This window comes from Chiloscyllium plagiosum, chromosome 21 (assembly GCF_004010195.1).
Source record: "Chiloscyllium plagiosum isolate BGI_BamShark_2017 chromosome 21, ASM401019v2, whole genome shotgun sequence".
NCBI classification, from domain to species: domain Eukaryota; kingdom Metazoa; phylum Chordata; class Chondrichthyes; order Orectolobiformes; family Hemiscylliidae; genus Chiloscyllium; species Chiloscyllium plagiosum.
In genome coordinates this window covers 34242181-34263165 of record NC_057730.1, presented here as the reverse complement: position 1 = coordinate 34263165, position 20985 = coordinate 34242181, and the positions used below count along the sequence as shown (strand labels likewise).

The window sequence follows — 20985 nt, the reverse complement described above, 5'->3', positions numbered from 1 at the left end:
AATATCGTTGACAAGGTAAAATGTGAGAAAAAGTTTCAGCAAGTGATGTTATAGAAATTCTTGAAGTCACCTATATAAATACCATGATTTGGAGATGCCAGTGTTGGACTGGGGTGTACAAAGTTAAAAATCACAAAACACCAGGTTATAGTCCAACAGGTTTAATTGGAAGCATTAGCTTTCAGAACGCTGCTCCTTCATCAGGTGGTTGATGAAGAAACAGCGCTCCAAAAGCCATTGCTTCCAATTAAACCTGTTGGACTATAACCTGGTGCTGTGTGATTTTTAACTGTATAAATACCAGATTTCTTAACTTTATTCGACTGATACTTACTCTTGAGGGACATAAACTCAAACAAAACAATACTGTTAGATTCAGAAATAAACTGGATTTTAAAGCTGGGCAGGTGGGTAGAAAGGTGAAATGGAGACTTGCCAACTCCTCCATAACTTACTTCCCAAGCACTGTTTTGAAGTAGTCATACCAGCCTCAAAACATTAACTTTGTTTCCCACTCCACTGATGCTGCCAGACTTACTGAGCTTGTCTGACATCCTCTGTTATTCCAAGTACAACTTTGGGTCAAAAACTTATGTATTCCAGAGGCTAAAAGCTGAATCTGATAGGTGACAGATTTGGTCCCCAGACCCTTTTCGCTTCTCCTGTCTCCACAAGAACTTTTTCCAGCACTGGTTCCTCTTCCTGAATGTCTTCCCACACAATGACACATTGCAGTTGAATCCCAATGACAGCATATAAAGGTGGTTTTTGTAGGTTTTGTATGAGTACATTGCTCCTCGCTCAATAGAACAAGTTAAATTCAAGGATAATCACTTCCTCACAGCTCCAATGTGGTCAAATCACCTGGGTGATTGAAAACAAAAGTGGAAACTGAAATCGAAACCCTTTGATTAAATTTGGAGACGTTTGAGCACTGGAGACACTTGTTTCATTATTCTGGGCGTTACAACTGCAGCAGAGTTGCTATTGTGTTGAATTTGTGGGGAATGAGCATCACTTGTTGCAGATTTGTTAGTCACAGCGCCAGAGACCAGTTCACACAAACCTGACAATATATGCTCCCAACAGTATTTTATTTCCACTTTTATTTGTACTCCTGCATCCCCTGCAATCTCTCATTTGTTTGTTGGCCAATATGACTTGTTCAGAAATGATAACCAGACATTAACCAGGACTGGGGAAATGACCACTTCCTCTGTATGCTAGGTCAGATGTTTGGAACTGACTAAAGTTTGCTGGGGCCTGGGGTCAATTCCGATATAATCCAGTATACTCTATATCTCTACATCCAGTGTAGCACTCTCTGATATTGCTACACCTCTCACTTTCAAACTCTGATATACTCTGTACCATCACCTCCCAAACTATTTTCAAATTCAATCCCATTTTAACACTTGAAAATTAATTCCACCCAGACTTAAAGAAACAAAAATGTGGCTCATTGGTTCGCACTGCTGCCTCATAGTGCCAGGGACCGAGGTTCGATTCCAGCCTTTGGGCGACTGTGTGGAGTTTGCATATTCTCCCCTTGACTCCATGGGTTTCCTCTGGGTACTTCAGTTTCCTCCTACAGTCCAACTGGCCATGCCAAATTGCCCAGGGATGTGTAGATTAGTTGCATTAGTCAGGCGTAAATATAGAGGATAATAGGGTAGGGGAATGGGTCTGGGGTGGGTTACTCTTTGGAGGGACAGTGGACTTGTTGGGCCGAAAGTCCTGTTTCCACACTGTAGAGACTCTATGATTCTTCGGAAACAGCAACAAATCACAGTAACATTCTGTATATAAAGTTTGAATATATAATGTATCATATAAATACACAAATCTGTGTATTTGAAGTGTTCTGTAATAACTATTGTACTTACCAGGTCTAATGAGACACAATCACAACCTGCAAGTCTTTTTTACACCAGTTATGTCGCTGTAGCTTTTGAAAGGCATTCATCTGACTGCAGACATAATCAGGAAAAATCTGCATTCTCCAGAAATCAGTAAATTGACCAGATGGGTATGTCATATCAGTAAAAGACATCAAATGGAAGTCTGATTGGAGCTTGATTTCAACTTTAAATGCAAAATGTCATCCTGTTTTGCACTTTGCCTTGCAATTAATTATTTCATTTTGAAGATTAATCAGCATACACTCAAAGAAGCCCTTGATATCTGCCTTATGTTAATATATCATAGGAATCTAAATGTGCCATTTGTTTCTACATCTGTTTTCATCCAACTCTGAACTTAACAACGTGTGCAGTTGAATTCAGTTTCAGTGATGACGATATATCCAAATAGATGGTGTTGTCATGAGATCCCCTCAATGCCCAGCCCTGGCTAACATCAATCTTGGTTTCCATGAGGTACACATGTTCAATGGAATGACCACTAACCTCCAACTCTTTGCACATTTCTGATATATAGATGAGATGTTTGTGATATTTGAATCAAGAGCCACATCAGTGCATTTCTTGCTCCATCTTATGCTAAAATTTACCATTGAAATGAAGCAATCTTCCCAGCTCCCTTTCTTTGATGAATTAGTTGATAAGTAGAACAATTAGTTCTTAACTACTATCTATTGAAAGGCTCTGTTCACTGGGCAATATGGGTGCGTCATATCAGTAAAACACATCACTGGGCAGTTTACATGTCAATATACTTACTACGGTCTCACATGGACAGGATCAATCTTATTTGAAAGCTAATGAATAGGATTCTAGCCACCTATTTTCTATGTAAGCTTGATGGGGGGGATAGGTCTTATATACCCCATCACACATGCTAATGGATACCTTGATCAAATCAGCATTCGCTGTAGAATTGTAACCCACGTATTGGAAACTGCTGACCCATACTCTTCACTGTAACAAACTAATGTGTCATAGATAATTAGAGGGTTACATAGGGTGGACAGTGAGACCCTTTTTCCTCTGGTGATGGCTAGCACAAGGGGACATAGCTTTAAATTGAGGAGTGATAGATATAAGACAGATGTCAGAGGTAATTTCTGAGTAGTAGTAGGGGCATGGAACGCCCTGCCTGCAACAGTAGTAGACTCGCCAAATTTAAGGGTATTTAAATGGTCTTTGGATAAACATATGGATAAAAATGGAATAGTGTAGGATAGATTGGCTTCCGATTGGTTTCATAGATCGATGCAACATTGAGGGCCGAAGGGCTGTAATGTATTGCGCTGTTATGTTCTATGTCTAACTGGAACATTCCATAATAAACCCCACTGTAATGCTCTGTGATCCATTCCATATTGCAACACTATGATGTATCTCACACCAACAAATTGCTTCAGACTCTAATATCCTTTACTTTTTATAACTTATTTTTGCATTAGAGTCATAGAGTCATAGAGATGTACAGCACGGAAACACACCCTTCGGCCCAACTCGTCCATGCTGACTAGATATCCCAAAGTACTTAATCAATTTTAAAAAACAAGATTGGTTAGGCATGGTTTTGGGTGGTTTTTTAATAGAGATAGTGCAGGTCTTGCCCACTGCTGCAGGTCAGCTAGAATCCTACTTTCTTTCATGAAGACCTGCTGAAGAAACAATCAGCACTTAACTGGGCAGTGCCAGGTTTCAAATCAAGGTCCTGAGATCAAACCCACAGCAAATAGCTTCCCTTTCAAGTAGGCATAGAAAAACTCCTTTGTTGCAATTGAAAATCAGAAGTGGGTCTTCCTGCCCACTTATTGTCACAACTTGCCCTAGGAGTGCTCGGAAAAGGTACACTTCTCTTTCTTTTTCACGTCTGGCAAAGAAGGAGAGTGTCAGTTTGGTGACAGGATGAATGTGAAATAAGATAGAATCTGATATCTTTGAAGCCACTTCCTTGCATCTAGATGTTTCTCACTCTCCTATGTTGCTCTTAGCTCTGCCAGCTTGCTAACTAAAATTTCTGTTTTGAATGCAGATTGAAGCTATGCTTGGGGAGCAGCCTGAAGTGAAAGAGAAGCTATACACCCTCCTAAAGCAGTATGCAGCTGAACGCAAGGTTGATTACTTGGCCTATGGACTCCCTATGATATTGTGTAGCGAAGAGCAGCAGCAGCTCATTGATGACATCAGGTAGGACCTACAGAGGGAACATCACAAAACAGAAGTCTACTCAAATCAAACTCGTTTCTTACTACATTATTATACTGCAACAGAGGTACACAAAACTCAAAGTTAACTCAGACCTCAAAACAAAAGCATCCTCTGTGCCTGCCCATCCATTGGTGTTTCCACTGAATCTCACAATGAGAGATGGAAAGCCAAATTGATCAATTCCCATAGCCAAGGTTACACTATACTTCTGCGCTGGACTAAACTTGCCCCACCAGGCCCACTTATCACATATCAACCCACTGGCTGACAAGCAGAGCGGAGAATAAAGATCAGTGAAAAGGAGGAGAAAATTGCAAAGAATTTTAAAAAGGCACAAGTTTCTGGCTAAGAACCATTGGAGGCTGGTCACTTCTTAGGTTGGTGAACTCCCACTCCACCCACCATCCTCAAACTGAAATTAACATGTGAACCCTCACACTTTATAATTACTTTGTCATCCCCTGTACTCCAATCAATGCAACACAATTGCCCTCTGGAATTCATGTACTCCTCCATTTCTTTCACTTCCCTCTACCTTTTTATTCCTCTATTTTTTTTCATTCTTTGTTCTCCTATCTCTGTGTATGTCTAGTTTGTTTTTCTGAAGCTCAATATTTTCATTATGTTTATTCATTTCTGAATTTATTCTTTCAGACTGTTTCTGACTGTTCTGTCTCTTTACATTGCTTCTGCTGTCCCTCTCTTTCCTCTGATTATTTTAGTTCTCAGTTGTCAATTTGTCTTTCCATATTTTCTTGCCTTCTGTCTATCTTTGTTTCTCTCTCTCTCTCTATTCTACAGTAAGTGACAAAAAACAAATCTTAGTTCTGACCTCATTGGATCTCAGGCTATTTGTCTTTCTCCACACTGTCCAACTTCATTTTCTGGGACACTGCAGATTTATATCCAACTTGTGAACTAGATTTTCTTTTCTATTTTTCATTGTGCTATCTTTGGAAAAAATCCTCAGGCTCATACTGTGGATCAGTGTCCGCTCCTCCCACTTGCTTGGCCAATATTCAGCTTTCTTCATCTCTCTATTTTATGAATCTTATTTAATTTCTTTTGGATTTCCTAACATTTCCTTACCTAATTTACGCAGAAATAGGTCATTGGAAGATTAGGAAGAGAAGGGTGTTAGTCAGTCAGTCATACTGAACAGAGTGAGCTACTTACATATTTAGAATATTACTAATGGTTGCAGATGTGTGCAGAGCATGAAACACTGTTATCTTGTGTGATGTGCTTCCTCAGGTAAGTGAAATTATTGAGTTCTAACCTTCCTCCTTCTCCCCACGTCAGATGCCGATATGCAACCTTTAGCTTTTGTTGCCAATCTGCGGTCCCCTACCAACTGAAGTTAATGCTTTGCTCAGCTGATTTCCATTCTGGTGAGCTCAAGGCTGCAACTGATTCAATACTTCTTAGTGAAGCTTGATGTTTACAACAGTTGAGCTTAATACATCCTCTGTAATATTCTTATACTGCTCCACAGACTATTCACTATTGGTTGATTAAACACTTGCTCTGTCGTTTGGTCAAGTTTCCAATGGCTGTTAATTGATCACTCCACTGCCATTACTGGCCAGTCCTGTACTATAATTAATACAGCCCTAATCCTGAGAGCAGAGCCACCATCTTCAGCAAATGTCCCGTTGATATTAGTTCCACAATGGCTTCCTTTAGAGAGGTCTGTTTGGGTTGGAAAGGAAGGAAAAGTTAATCAGTTAAGGAGTACCCTTTCAGAGAGTGAGTTTGATTAGTACATTAGTATTGCTATCTACCTTGGAGGTGGATGCACCTGGGAGTTTTCTCCCTCAATACAGGAAACCCTTGAACCATTCCATTTAATCTGAGCGGTCTCTCAGTTGAACTAATTATCAAAAGTTGTACACTTTGCCAGACAAATTGATAGAGGAATATGATATTCAGCGGGGACCTTCTGCTTTCTCAGTTTGATCTCTCAGATATACTGCCTGTACTTATAAGATCGAGCTAATTCAACTGCTAGACACATTCCAACACAGCTCGTTCTCTAACCAGCACTCTGTGAGCCAACGTGCTACTTACTGTTCCTGTGAAAACTGGGTCTGCGAGAGAGAGAGAGAGAGAGAAAATCACCAAGTGTGGCAGCAGAGCTAGTTTGTGTTCTGATGCTCAGTGAGAGGGAACTGGGCACTCTATCCAGCAGACCGGTGAGACGCAACTGACCTGTACTTTGAAGCTTCCTCCCCTCTGGCCGTGTGGTGGTGCATTGGGATGAAATGTTTGCCCGACTGCTGTGCAAGGTGTGTGCTGCATACTGAAGACTTTTGAGAAATGGGGAAAGACAGAAATTTGTCACGGCACTTTCGGTATGAATCTTAAGTTCTTATAGTATTAGAGCCTCAGCTGGGTTCTCCTTTAAAATATGGATGGATGTAGAAATAGATTGTCAAAAATTATAATGAAGCATAGATTAATTTTAATTAATTTTAATGTCTCTTGTGCAGTGAAAATAGATTTTATAAATGCTTAAAGATTATATTAGACGCTGCTTATAGGAAGGCCTAGAGAGGCTGCATTCCTTCATTTTAAAGATTTATATTAACAGAGCAGTCTGATGAAAAGTTATGGTTGAATAACTCCCTATTTTTGCTTTTCTAAATTCGGAGGCTTTTGTTGATTTTCAACATGCGGCTGTGGTTTTGAGCTGTACATTAGCAGCAAGACCTATGAGCATTGATTTATGTTAAAGAATGCATCATTGGAATATTATTTCTGATGCCTCTTTCTTGGAAATCCACAAACTTATCGCAAATATTAGTTTGTTAATTTAGTCACTGGTTATTCAAGCCCCTCTTATTCAGTTAGACAAATGGGAAGAGAGACTTGTTCATCATCTGGTGTGTATTTTAACTCTTATTTTACTGGGCTGCTGTACAGGAGCCCAATATATCACAATTAAACTTTGCCTGGCCTAACCAGTGTCCAATAGGATTTGGCCAGACGAGTACAGATGAGGTCACTATTCTTGCCACACATTGCAAAATATAGCAAAGGATAGGACGAAACCTGAGTCAAATCTTCCAAGGGAGAATTGCTGATATTTTAAATTATTTTGTTTGATGTGGGCATCGCTGGCTGGGCCAGCATTTATTGCTCATCCATAGTTGCCCTTGAGAAGGTGGTGGTGAGCTGCCTTCTTGAACTACTGCAATCTACCTGCTGTAGATTGACCCACAACGCCATTAGGGAGGGAATTCCAGGGTATTGACCCAGTGACAGTGAGGAACGGTGATATATTTCCAAGTCAGGATTTGGAAGGGTACTTGCAGATGGTATTCCCAAATATCTGCTGCCCTTGTCCTTCGAGATGGAAATGTTTGCCGCATTTGGAAAGTACTGTCTGAGGATCTTTGGTGATTTTCTGCAGTGCATCTTGTAGATAGTACACACTGCTGCTACTGAATGTTGGTGGTGGATGGAGTGGATGCTTGTGGATGTAATGCCAATCAAGCAGCAGGTTTATCCTGGATAGCTTCAAGGTTCCAGTGTTATTGGCAAATGGGGAGTATTCCACCACACTCCTGACTTGTGCCTTGAAGATGATGGACTGGCTTTGGGGGATCAGGAGGTAAGTTAATTGCTGCAGTAATCCTAGCCTCTGACCTGCTCTTGTAGCCACTATGTTTATGTGGCAAGTCCAGTTGAGTTTCTGGTCAATGGTAACCCCAAGATGTTGGTAGTGGGGGATTCAGTGAAGGTAACACCATTGAATGTTAATGGACCGTGGTTAAATTATCTCTTATTGGGGATGGTCATTGCCTGGCATTTGTGTGACATGAATGTTACTTGCCACTTGTCAGTCTAAGCCTGAATATTGTTCAGATCTTGTTGAACTTGAACATGAACTGCTTCAGTATCTGAAATGTTGTGACTGGTGCTGAGCATTGTGCAATCATTGGCAAATATCCCCACTTTTGACTTTATGATGGAGGGAAGGTCATTAATGGAACAAGTTGAAGATGGTTGGGCCTAGGATACTACCCTGAGGAACTCCTGGAGCTGAGATGACTGACCTCCAACAACCACGACTGTCTTCTTATGTGCCAGGTAAGACTCTAACCAGCAGTGGGTTTGTCCCCTGATACCCATTGATTCCAGTTTTGCTAGGGCTCCATGATGTCACACTTGGTCAAATGCAGCCTTGATGTCAAGGGCTGTCACTTTCACCTCATCTCTGGAATTCAGTTCTTTTGTCCATGTTTGGACCAAGCCTGCAATGAGGTCCAGAGCTGAGTTCCCCTGGCGGAACCCAAAAATGGGCATCACTGAGCAGATTAAAGCAGAGCAGGTGCTGCTTGACAGCACTGTTGATGACACCTTCCATCACTTTACTGATGATCGAGAGGAGACTGATGGGGCAGTAATTTGCCAGATACAATTTGTCCTGTCTTTTATTTACAGGACATACCTGGTTAATTAACCACATTGTCGGGTAGATGCCAGTGTTGTAACTGTACTGGAACACCTTGGCTTGGGGAGCAGAATGTTCTGGAGCACAAGTCTCCAGTAAAATTGCCAGAATGTTGTCAGGGCCTGTAGCCTTTGTATTCTCCAGTGCCTCCAATCATTTCTTGATGTTACATGGAGTGAATTGAACTGGCTGAAAACTGGTATCTGTAATACTGGGCACCACTGGAGGAGGCTGAGATGGATCATCCACTTGGCACTTCTGCCTGAAGATTGCTGTGAAAGCTTCAGCTTTATCTTTTGCAATGATATGCTGGGCTCATCCATCATTGAAGATGGAGATATTTGTGGAGCCTGTTCCTCCAGTCAGTTGTTTCCACCACCATTCAAGATCGGATGTGGCAGGACTATAGAGCTTAGGTCTGATCCATTGGTTGTGGGATTGCTTAACTCAGTCCATCACTTGCTGCTTGTGCTGTTTGGTATGCAAGTAGTCCTGTTTGGTAGCTTCACTAGGTTGACACCTCATTTTTAGATATGCCTGGTACTATTCCTGGCATTCCCCTCTTGCACTCTTCATTGAACCCAGGTTGATCTCTTAGCTTGATGGTAATGATTGAGTGGGGGATCATGAGGTTGCAGATTATGCTGATATACTATTCTGCTGCTGTTGATGGCCCACAGTGCCTCATGCATGTCCAATTGCTAAATTGAGGGACAGTAGTTTTCCCTGTGACAGTAGCTTTCACCTAGGAATATTTTTAGGTGCAGTACATAGCACTCAGTTGTAGTCTAGCAACTAAATTATTTCAACTGCCTTTTCAGTTCCTTCAATGGAGGCCTTATTTACCACATACCTTAAATGTAGCTTCGATTCATTAATGTTAACGATTTCTTGTTCTGTTGGATTTTCTGCTTCTGATGTGGCAATGGATTGTGCCAGTCAATCAATCATTTGTGCCCTACAAGGCGCACACAGTTTGTCATAATTATAATAAAATTATAGGCAAATGTCCCGGGGAAACTTCCTATTCTACCATATAATTTTGGTAAAAATTCTATATGCATGAGAACAGAGTTACCCACTGAAATCAATGGTAATGATCTCAGTAAATTTACCTCTCACCTTTTAGTGCTTTAAGGGTTAATCACATAACATGTTAATGACACAAGCAATGTGGATCATTATCAAGTGTGGAATGAGGGGCTTTATTTGGGTTAGTTCCAGTGGTGTAATTTATAGCTTTAGTTCTTATCCTTCTGGTTGATTGAAATGTTGGAAGTGATCAGCTAATTAAGGGCAGGTTATAATGTTAATGAACAGGGGATTTAAATGAAATTAACAGAGAAGCTTGTTGAAATGTGTCCAATTTAGTAATATTAGATTGCTCGTTTCTGTGAATTTAAGAAGATATGCCATTACAATGGGCAAAAATTTGGGAGCTTGGTGTGTTATGCTCACAATTCTCCACTTTTCCTTCCAGCTTAAAGAGTTTTTTGATTTAAATTCATGTTTGGTGTCCTAGCAGTGGAAGAGGATGCTTTACCTATGCTGTTGATTTTTGAAAAACATAAAGAAGGTCACATTTCAAGGAAAATAAGAATCTAAATGAATTGAAGGAACAAAAGGATCTGAAAATACAAATGTGCAAATCACAAAGTTGCAATGCATCTACTTTACCTCTGCTGTACTTGCCTGGAATGGTTCGTGACTATAATGCAATAGTCTTACTGTGCATCTAATCTTTGCCATCCTGTCATGCCCTTATTTGATAGGAAGAGTAGAGGAAGCTTTACTGAGCTTTTCACAGAATTATATGAATTTAAATAAAGTACACAGCATAGAAACAGGCTATTTAGCCAAATCATTCCTTCTTCTCAATGCTTGTACTCCATTCAGGTGTCCTCTCATCCTTCCTCAGCTGATTCTATGACGCTGACCCTTTATCATCATCTTCCTTAGATACTTACCTATTCTCCTGTTAAATACTTTCACAATCCCAGCTGATGTTCTTACTGGGTAAGTCAGATACCAAGTTGAACCTGACTTGATTGGTCAGGCTTTGGTTTTAACAAAGTAGTCTTTCACTAAAACATAAGCATGCAATGCTGCAGATTTTGTTTTAAAAATAAAATAAGTTTATTAAGCAAAGTAAATTAAGATAAGCTAGAATAAACCAAACTATTTATTTATAACACAAGTTCAAAGTTTTTTTTTAACAGACAGTGCAAGTATAATTCCATTAATTCAAAAATGCTCCTTTACAAGTTCCAAAAAATCCCCAACATTTCTTTGTATGAATCCAAAAGTGTTTGTTGTACAAAACTCTTACTGGAGGTAGAAAATGTTTTCCTTGTATCAGAAGATTTAAGCTGCGGAAAGCAATGATTTTAAATCCTAGAGTGGAAATGCTGTTAGGTTATGAAAACTCCAGAAAGAAGCGAAGTTTAAATTACTCAGCTTCAAGTAACACCTTCAGGGGTTTATCTCAGAGCTCTCAAGGATAGTGGAATTGAGGGTTATGGAGATAAGGCAGGAACAGGATACCGATTGAGGATGAATCAGCCATGATCATAATGAATGGTGGTGCAGGCTCGAAGGGCAGAATGGCCTACTCCTGCACCTATTGTCTATTGTCTATTATCCCAACATTTCTGGTTTGGGACTATCACTACCTCATTGCTCTCTTTCCCCCTTTATATTCGCCCCTTATCAAGAACACTGGTCCATATAGCCATCTTCATCCAAGGGTGTCGGGTAAACTGACATAGAAACCTCTTCCTCTGAGATATGGACTTTTTCCTCTAAGCTTAAAGAAAACTCACTTTAGACATTTCTAATAGAAATTAGAGCACAATAGTCTACCTTGCTAGGTTGTTAAAAATCCTAAAGTAAACATGAACCAATTGGGCTGATAAAGTAGCTCTCTTAAACCATTTTTTAAAAAAAATCACCATAACTACAGAAATACACGTTAATTATTAACTTTAGATACACAGAAAAAGAAACAAATGCTACTAACGCAAAAGCCAAAAGCCAATTTTAGTAAATAAATTGCATAGCTTGTGACATTTGCATGTGTATATTTAATATCACAATACATCTAACACTTCTTTGGCACTGAGTTAAATCTTCTCAGCACTCCTTAAATAAGTTTCTCCCAAATTTGATCTAATATAAATACTGTCTAGTTTTTACACCTTTCCTAGAATCAATACATCTCTGTTTTCAAGTTTGATGAAAATCAAGATTTTGACTTCAGCAAAACATCTGCTGTTGTGTCCTATCCCTTGAGAAATAAATACCAGTCCATTTTTTCTTTTATTGATGATTTTATTAATCTGCATTGCAACTTAGTGATTTGTATGTTAGTATTTTTATATCCCTTTGTTCCATTTAGATTTTTATTTTGTTGTGGTTCTGTTCGCCAAGCTGGGAATTTGTATTGCAGTCGTTTCGTCCCCTGTCTAGGTAACATCCTCAGTGCTTGGGAGCCTCCTGTGAAGCGCTTCTGTGATCTTTTCTCCGGCATTTATAGTGGTTTGAATCTGCCGCTTCCGGTTGTCAGTTCCAGCTGTCCGTTGCAATGGCCGGTATATTGGGTCCAGGTCGATGTGCTTATTGATTGGATGAGTGCCACGCCTCTAGGAATTCCCTGGCTGTCCTCTGTTTGGCTTGTCCTATAATAGTAGTGTTGTTCCAGTTAAACTCATGTTGCTTGTCATCTGCATGTGTGGCTGCTAAGGATAGCTGGTCATGTCGTTTCGTGGCTAGTTGGTGTTCATGGATGCAGATCGTTAGCTGTCTTCCTGTTTGTCCTATGTAGTGTTTTGTGCAGTCCTTGCATGGGATTTTGTATACTATGTTGGTTTTGCTCATGCTGGGTATCGGGTCCTTGGTCCTGGTGAGTTGTTGTCTGAGCGTGGCTGTTGGTTTGTGTGCTGTTATGAGTCCTAGTGGTCGTAGTAGTCTGGCTGTCAGTTCAGAAATGTTCTTGGGAAAGACAACGGAATGAGGACATGCCACAACCCAAAGGACTAGCCACTTTACCATGCATCAAGAACATTTCTGAACTGACAGCCAGACTACTATGACCACTAGGACTCATAACAGCACACAAACCAACAGCCACGGACAGACAACAACTCACCAGGACAAAGCATGGCACTCATCCACAGATTCAATCAATAAGCACATCGACCTGGACCCAATATACCGGCCATTGCAACGGACAGCTGGAACTGACAATCGGAAGCGGCAGATTCAAACCACTATAAATGCCGGAGAAAAGATCACAGAAGCGCTTCACAGGAGGCTCCCAAGTACTGAGGATGTCACCTAGACAGGGGATGAAACGTCTGCAACACAAATTCCCAGCTCGGCGAACAGAACTACAACGAGCATCCGAGCTACAAATCTTCTCACAAACTTTGAAGATTCTTATTTTCCTTGATATGTGACCTCTATGTTTATCAAAAATTTACCTACTGAAATATGTTTGCTAATTATCTGCCAATTCAGCCAGTTTATTAATGTCTTCTAATTAATTGCAGCTCCGTCAATGTTGATTATTCAACAATATTCACAAACCTAGATAAAAGTGAGTTGCATTTAATCAGCTACCCATGGGTTTGTGAAAGGTAAGTGGGCCTGTAAATCAAGACACACTGCTATTGACAATGTGTGTGCTGCCCACTCACCTGTCCGTGCCTCAATTCTAATAGGTATCCACTCACTGAAGACCTTAATTAGGAAATTAATTTCTATTCCTTAGTTTTTCTCTCTGTCCTTTCACCGCTTTCCCTAACCAGCATATTCTCTACAATTCTTGCCAGTGCCTACCAGCTTGACCTTCGCAAGATCTTGAACTTACCTGGATTTGGGGAACTTGTAGTTCCCCTTTTTCCTGGGTTTCCTGAAATCCTGTATTACTGGCCACCAATTCTGGAGTAGCATGGAGCTACTAGCCTCTGACTGGCCAGCAGTTTTGAGGCACTTTTTCTTCTGGAAATGGATGGAAGTCCCACTTCATTCTAATAAAAAAAACCCATTGCCCATAAGATTAATTCAGGATGAATTGGCCAAACATAGAGTGGGTGTTCACCCTGACATTTACTGAGGTTTGGTCAGCCGACCCCAATATATACTTCAGTCCTAATCCCAAAGACTACATTATTAATAAAAATTCAGAACACAATGATACTGGTACTGATCCTTGTGTGTCCCCACCTTTCACCCTTTTAAGACTCTGAATAGCTATCTTTATTCTTGCTTAATCTTATAGCCAACCAACTATTCATTCTGCTGCTTCCCTCTTGACTCCATATGTTCTGACATGATTCTTTAGTACATTGTGTAGTACCTTTAAAGAAAGTCTTTTGAAAACTGGATTAATTGTATCTTGTGCCTTCATTTGCCTACATTTTTCTGTTAGCTTTTCAATGAATTCAGTGAGGTTGGTCAAACAAGACTTATCAATTTGAAATCCATCCTGACTATTGATTAGTATCTTTGCGGTTTCTAAAGTTGCTCTATTATTTTCTCATTTATTGGGTATTCCATTATTTTTTCAATCTCTGATGTCTAGGGAGTTATCAACCAATTAGCTTTATATTGTACTTATATAATGATAAACTACCCTCTCGTACTCAGGAACGATGCCCTTTTCTGACAAACTCGTAAATCTGTGTAATAATATCTCAGCAATCTCTCCTTTAGATTTCTAAGATGCACCATTATCTGAGCCAAGAGTTTTATCATCTCTTGAGATTGATTATTTAAAATGTATCCTCTTCTGATTAAACATAATATAACTGCATTTAAAGTTATATTTAGGATGGCATATCCACCTGAACTGTCTTTCTGGCAAAACAGTAAAGCAAAATAATTACTGTGTCTAAAATTTCTACCATTTCACTACTGCTGCCTGTGATTTTATCCTAGTGCCCTTTTTAAATTTATGCACATATAGAATTTTTTCCTGTTTTATATTCCTTCTTAATATTAATTTCATCATTCTTCTGTCATTCTAATTTGTTTTGATTTCTACTCTTTCTGCATTCTCCCTGGTCATGCTCACTTCAGCGGTCCATATATTTAGTCTACGCTTGGGTTACTGTCGCCTAGATGCTCTGCTGCTTTTACTTCTTTTACCTGCTCTGGTTTATTCCTCTTAGTAGATTGAGTGAGTAGTAAATCCCCTCTTGTTGAGCTTTTCACATTTTGAGTTAGAAATTAATTCTACACACATGGCAAAAGCTCCATTCCCTTAATACCTATACATAGTTCTTCTGGCCAATTAATTTTGGGGTAATTGAAATCCTCCATGATTTTTTAAACTCATTTTTCTAATTAGTTTTCCTGGTTCTTTCTTCACCTTCCTTTTGTCATGAGGTATCTTTAGAATATCCCTTCATTATCTTTTGTAACTATACGCATAGATTCTTTTTCTGTCTTTCTGATGGGTGTGTCACTTTTATCTCCAATAAATATAGTTTGTTCACTTTCCCATTTTTAACTTTTTTTTTACTTTTCTAATTGTTATACCCTATGATGTTTAATTTGCAGATGGACATCTCTTCAGCCAGAGCTCAGGTGTCCCTATGGTATTTGGTTCCTTGCAATGTACTTATTCAACCCTTATGTATCTGTTTCATTCTGGACACTGTACGTTGCTGTATAGGCAGTTTAATTTATTTTAATAGCTTTTAATAATCACTTTATTTTTAACTATTGACATACTAGCCTGTTTGATAACCTTATATATTCCTTGACCATTTATTCCTCCCCCAGTTTAATCTATCCTATGTCTTTCTTTCCATTTTTATTTACATTTTGGCTTATTTCAGCTCTTGCATCTGTGTTACCAGTTTAAGGTCTTTGCTACTTCCCTATTTAAGAACTTGGAACAAGAGTGAGCTATTTGGCCCATCAAGCCTGCTCTGCCATTTAATCTATTCATAGTGATCAGTCACTTCAATGCCTTTTACCCACACTATATGTATAACCCTTTAGGCCACCAATAAACAAAAAATTGTCAATCTCTCCTTTAATGTTACTCAAATACTTCTACAGCCTCTGGGCTAGAGAATTCCAAAGATTCACCATCCTCTGAGTAAAAGCATTCCTTATCTTGGTCCTGAATGACATCACATTATTTTTATATTGTGCCTTCTGGTTCTAGATTCAGCAACCAGGGAGACATTTTACCTGCATCCACTATGGCTATCCATTTGAGTATATTATTGGTTTCATTGTGATCACCTCTTTTTCTTCAAATTTGTTTGCTCAGTCTTGCTTCTTCGAAAGGTACCACAATCCTGGGATCACATCTGGTAAACCTCCATTGCTCATTGTCTACAGCAATAATAGCTTTCCTGATATAAGGAAACCAGTACTCTAGTGCTCTAGGTGTAGTCTAACCAAACTCCTATGTAATTGAAGCAAGATTTCACTACTCATGTCCTCAAATTCTCTTGCAACAAAGGCTAACAGTCCATTAACCTTCCTAATTGCACTTACACCTGCATTTTAGTTTAATTGACCTATTGACAAGGACTCCCAATACCATTTGCATTTCTACACTTTCCTCTCTCCATTTAAGAAATATTATGCACAACCATTTCTCCTTCCAAAGTGGATAACTTCATATCTTTCTACATTATATTCCAGTTACCATGTTCTTGCCCCCTCATCAAATGTGTCCAAATCCTCGTGAAAAACTTTCATATCTTCTTCACAATACATAGTCCTACTTAGCTCTGTATCTTCTCTAAATTGGAAGAATTACATTCGGGCCCACTGATTAATATTGTGAATAGCTTGGGCCCAAGTACTGATCCTTGTGGAACCCCACTAGTCATGTCTGCCAATGTGAGAATGATCTATTTATTCACACTTTGTTTTCTGTCAGTTACTCAATCGTTAATCATGCCAGTATATTATCTCTATTCTTTAATTTTGTTAGTCAACCTCTTGTGCCAAAGTTTATCAAAAGCCTTCTAAAAATCTAAATATGCTACATATATTCCATATCAATTTTATTAGTAACATCCTCAAAAAACTCCATGTTTGTGAAACATAATTTTCCATCTCCAAATCTATTATGATTATGCCTAATCAGTTTGTTTTCGTCCAAGTGTCCTTTTATCAGATCCTTGATGTTAAATTCTAGCATTTTCCTTACTTCTGATGTAAGGCTGATTGTGTCTGTAGTTCCTTGTTTTTTTTTTCTCTCTTGCTCTTTTCTTAAATCATGGGAAAAATTCCAATCTGCAGAAATCATTCCAGATTCTGTGGAAGTTTGGAAGATGACTACCAATGATTGAGTATAGCCATTTCCTTCAATATTCTAGGATGTAGAATATCATGCCCCAGGGACTAAACAACTTTCAACTCCATAACTTTATCCAAACAAAGCTTCTTATCATTACTCAAATCGTTCAACTCCCTATTCTCCCTAGTTATTTAGATCACTAGTTCTGGGAATTTTTTGTATTTCCTTCGGTGAAAACTGACGCAAAGTAATAATTGAGCTTCTTTGTCATTTCTCCATTCATCATCACAAATTCTTCTGACTCTAATTTTAATGTGCCAACATTTATCTTTTCTATATATTTCCTTTTTATGCAGCTGTAGAAACTTTTACTGCCCATTTTTATGTAATTTTATGGGTTGTATTTGTATTCAATTTTTTCATCATCAGTTTCTTGGTCCTCCTTTGCTACATTCTCAAATACTCCCAATCCTGAGATTTGTTACTATTTCTGACCACTTTAAAAGCCTTCCTTTTAATCTTATACAATCCTCAACTTACTTTGTCATCCATTGTTGACTGGTTCTTTTTGAGTTATTGCAGCTTGAAGGAACCTATTTACTGTAAACTAAGTAATAGTTCTTTTAAAGGCTGTACATTGCCTATGTGCATTTTTGTTGTTTCATATCTGTTCCCAATCCAACTCAGCCAATCTGTGTGTTAGGCTTTCATAATTTTGCTTATTCAGATTTAATGCCATTGCTTCAGATTGAACGACTTTACTTGCAGACATAATGTGGCATTCGATTATGTTGTGGTCATTCATCCTTAAAGGGTCTTTGACAACAAATGATTAAAAAAGCCCTTTTTCATTACATAAAATTGAATCGTTAGTTGGCGCCTCAATGTGCCACTTTAGTAAACCATTCCTGAGACACTCAGAAGCATATCGTCAATAGGTTTGGAGTCAGCAATTTGGTTCATTGAGCCTTCTCTGCCATTCAGTATGATCATGGCTAATCATACACCTCGGTAACCTGTTCCCACTTTCTCCCCATACCCTTTGACCCCTTTCGTCCTAAGGGGTATATCATAGAATCCGTACAGTGTGGGAGCAGGCCATTTGGTCCCTTGAGCCCACACCAACCCTCCAAAGAGTACCCCAACCAGGCCCACCCCCCCACCGCACTAATACCCTGCTTTCCTCATGGCTAATCCACCTAACCTGTTCATCTTTGGATTATGGGAGGAAACCAAAACACTTGGAGCAAACCCATGTGGAAATGTGGAGAATGTGCAAACTCCACACAGACAGTCACCTGAGGCTGGAATCGAAGCCAGGTCTCTGGTGCTGTGAGGCAGCAGTGCTAACCACTGAGCCACTGTGCCACCATGTATCCATTACTTTTGCGAAAATATTCAATGTTTTGGCCTCAAGCACTTTCTGTGGCTGAGAATTCCATGGGTTCACCGTTCTCCAGGTGAAGACATTTCTCTTTACCTCAATCCTAAAAGTGCCACACTGTATCCTTAGACTGTAACCCTGGGTCTGCACTCTCCAATCATCAGGAATGCCCTCCTGCATTATCCCTGTATAGCAGTGTTAGAATTTTGTAGCTATTGCTGAGATACCTCACATTCTTCTAAACTCCAGTGAATATAGTTCTAACTAATCCAGTCTCTATTTGTATGTCAATCTCTGGAATCAGTCTGGTAAACCTTTGTTGCACTCTCTCCATAAACAGAATATCCTTCTTCATGTAAAGAGACCAAAACTGCACACTGGTGTGGTCTCACTAAGGCCATTGGCTTCCACAGCTATAGTGCTCAATTTGTTTACCCAGATTGAAGCCGCTCATGATCACTGCGTTGCACATGCTTCAAGCTTTTCTCATCTCCTGATGTATACACGACTGGACCACCATTGCTATTTGGTGACCCATAAATAACTTCTCCCAATGTTTGCTGCCTCTTGCTGTTTCTTAGTTCCATTCAAATAAATTCCACACATTGTTCTTCTAAATTGAGGTTCCGTCTTTACTAATAAACTGATCCCATCTTGTTTTAGTAGTGCAACTCCACATCCTTTATCTTCTTGTCTGTCCTTCCTAATTGGTGAATATTCAGTTCCCAGTCCTGGTCACCATGCAGCCATGTTTCTGTAACGTCAGTTCAATCATAACCATTTACCTCTATTTATGCTTTTACATCACCTGTCTTGTTAGGAATGCTGCGGGTACTTGTGTAGCGTGGTCTTAACTTTATCTTGTTGATATTATTCTGCATGTGAGGTATACTCTGCTTAGCTTTATTTCTCTTCTAGTCTCTCTCTTAGTTTTTCTACTTTCAGTTACCAGCTTAGCTCCCTTCCATGATATCCTTCACCCTGGTACAAGGAGGCAGCACACCAACCTGTGGAAATTCCTGTCTTACCCCCTAACTATGGAATCTCTGATTACTAGTGACCTTGCATTCTTCTCTTTCCCATCACTGAGACATCCTTTGCACATGGACCTGTCTGTGGCTGCATTTTGCTGAGAAACCATCACCTTCAATAGTCTCTAAAATTGACAAGCATGAAAGACTCAGGGGTCCTGCACTTATCTGCCTTGTCTTTTTTAGACTGGTTGGTGATTATCCATTCCCTTTCTGTCTCTACACTTTTAACCTGCACTTCTAACCACCTGCCTGTATGTATTATCCACATAGTCCTCTGCCTCATGGATAGATGATAGCGATTCTAGCCACAGTTCAAGTTCCTAAACTCAGATCTCAAACTGGTGCAGCTGGTGATATTTCTGGCAGATGGGACACAAGGTATGTCCATGACTGTACATGTACCGCAAGCCCATCCGTAACTCTGAAAGGTGTTTTCAGCTTCTGCTATACTTGTTAGAAAAACTTATGTGCAATTTCTTTGCTGAAAGAACGTTTGACGAGGACTCATCTACTGAGGTGGTATGGGCTGAGGTTAGAAACAGGAGAGGAGAGGTCACACTGCTGGGAGTTGTTTATAGGCCTCCACAATGTTTCAGGGATGTGGAGGAGAGGATTGGCAAATTGATTCTGGGCAGGAGTAAAAGAAACAGGGTGGTCAAAATGGGGGACTTTAACTTTCCCAACATTGACTGGAAATGCTATAACTCGAGTATGTTGGATGGATCAGTTTTTGTCCAATGTGTGCAGGAGGGTTTCCTGACACAGTATGTCCAGGGGCCAACAAGAGGGGAGGCCACACTGGATCTGGTACTTGGTAATGAACCAGGCCTGGTGTTTGATTTAGTGATAGGCGAGTACATTGGAGAGAGTGACCATAATTCAGCTACGTTTAGTTGAGCGATGGAAAGGAATAGGTACATGCTACAGGGTAAGAGTTATAGATGGGGGAAGGGCAATTATAATGCGATTCGGTAAGACTTAGGAGGCATAGAATGGGGCAGCAAAATGCAGGGGATGGGGACAATCGAAATGTGGAGCTGGTTTAAGGAACAGATATTGAGTATCCTTGACAGGTACGTCGCTGTCGGGCAGGGAGGAAGTGATAAGGTAAGGGAACCGTGGTTTACTAAAGAAATTGTATCTCTTGTTAAGTGGAAGAGGGAAGCTTATGTGACGTTGAGGCGAGATGGTTCAGATAAGGTGATGGAGAGTTAGAGTAGCTCGGAAGGATTTAAAGAGAAAGTTAAGAAGAGCAAGAGGGGACACGAGCAGTCTTTATCAGGTAGAATAAAGGAGAACCCTAAAGGATTGTGAGGAGTAAAAGGATGATTAGGGTAGGAAAAGGGCCTGTCAAAGACATACATGGAAAGTTGTGTGTAGACCCTGTGGAGATTGGAGAGGTGTTAAATGAATATTTCTCATCTGTTTTTACTCAGGAAAAGGAGAATATTTTAGGGGAGAAGACTGAGATACGGGCTATTAGACTTGAAAGGATTGAGGTTAATAAGGAGGAGGTGTTATCAATTCTAGAAGGTGTGAAAATAGATAAGTCCCCTGGGCCAGATGGGATTTTTCCGAGAATTCTCTGGGAAGCTAGGGAGGAGATGGCCGAGCCTAAGGCTTTGATCTTTGAGTCGTCATTGTCTACAGGGTTAGTACCAGAGGACTAGAGGATTGCAAATGTTGTACCCTTGTTCAAGAAGGGCAGTAAA

At 39.8% G+C, this 20985-nt stretch overlaps 1 protein-coding gene across 3 annotated transcripts in view; it reads left to right on the top strand.

The window, feature by feature from the left end:
* The window catches only part of grid2ipb (glutamate receptor, ionotropic, delta 2 (Grid2) interacting protein, b), a 102255-nt gene that overhangs the window by 5326 nt on the left and 75944 nt on the right, over positions 1-20985 (top strand). For 2 of the 3 annotated variants that reach the window (XR_006314797.1, XM_043711733.1), the window contains exon 3: positions 3949-4103. Coding sequence is in view for 2 of the 3 variants with exons in the window: in XM_043711733.1 (XP_043567668.1) it covers positions 3949-4103 (155 nt within the window). In the remaining variant the exon portion in view is untranslated. Of the gene's footprint in view, positions 1-3948; positions 4104-6246; positions 6479-20985 lie in introns of those variants that run through there. The other variant, XM_043711734.1, reaches the window with a different exon arrangement.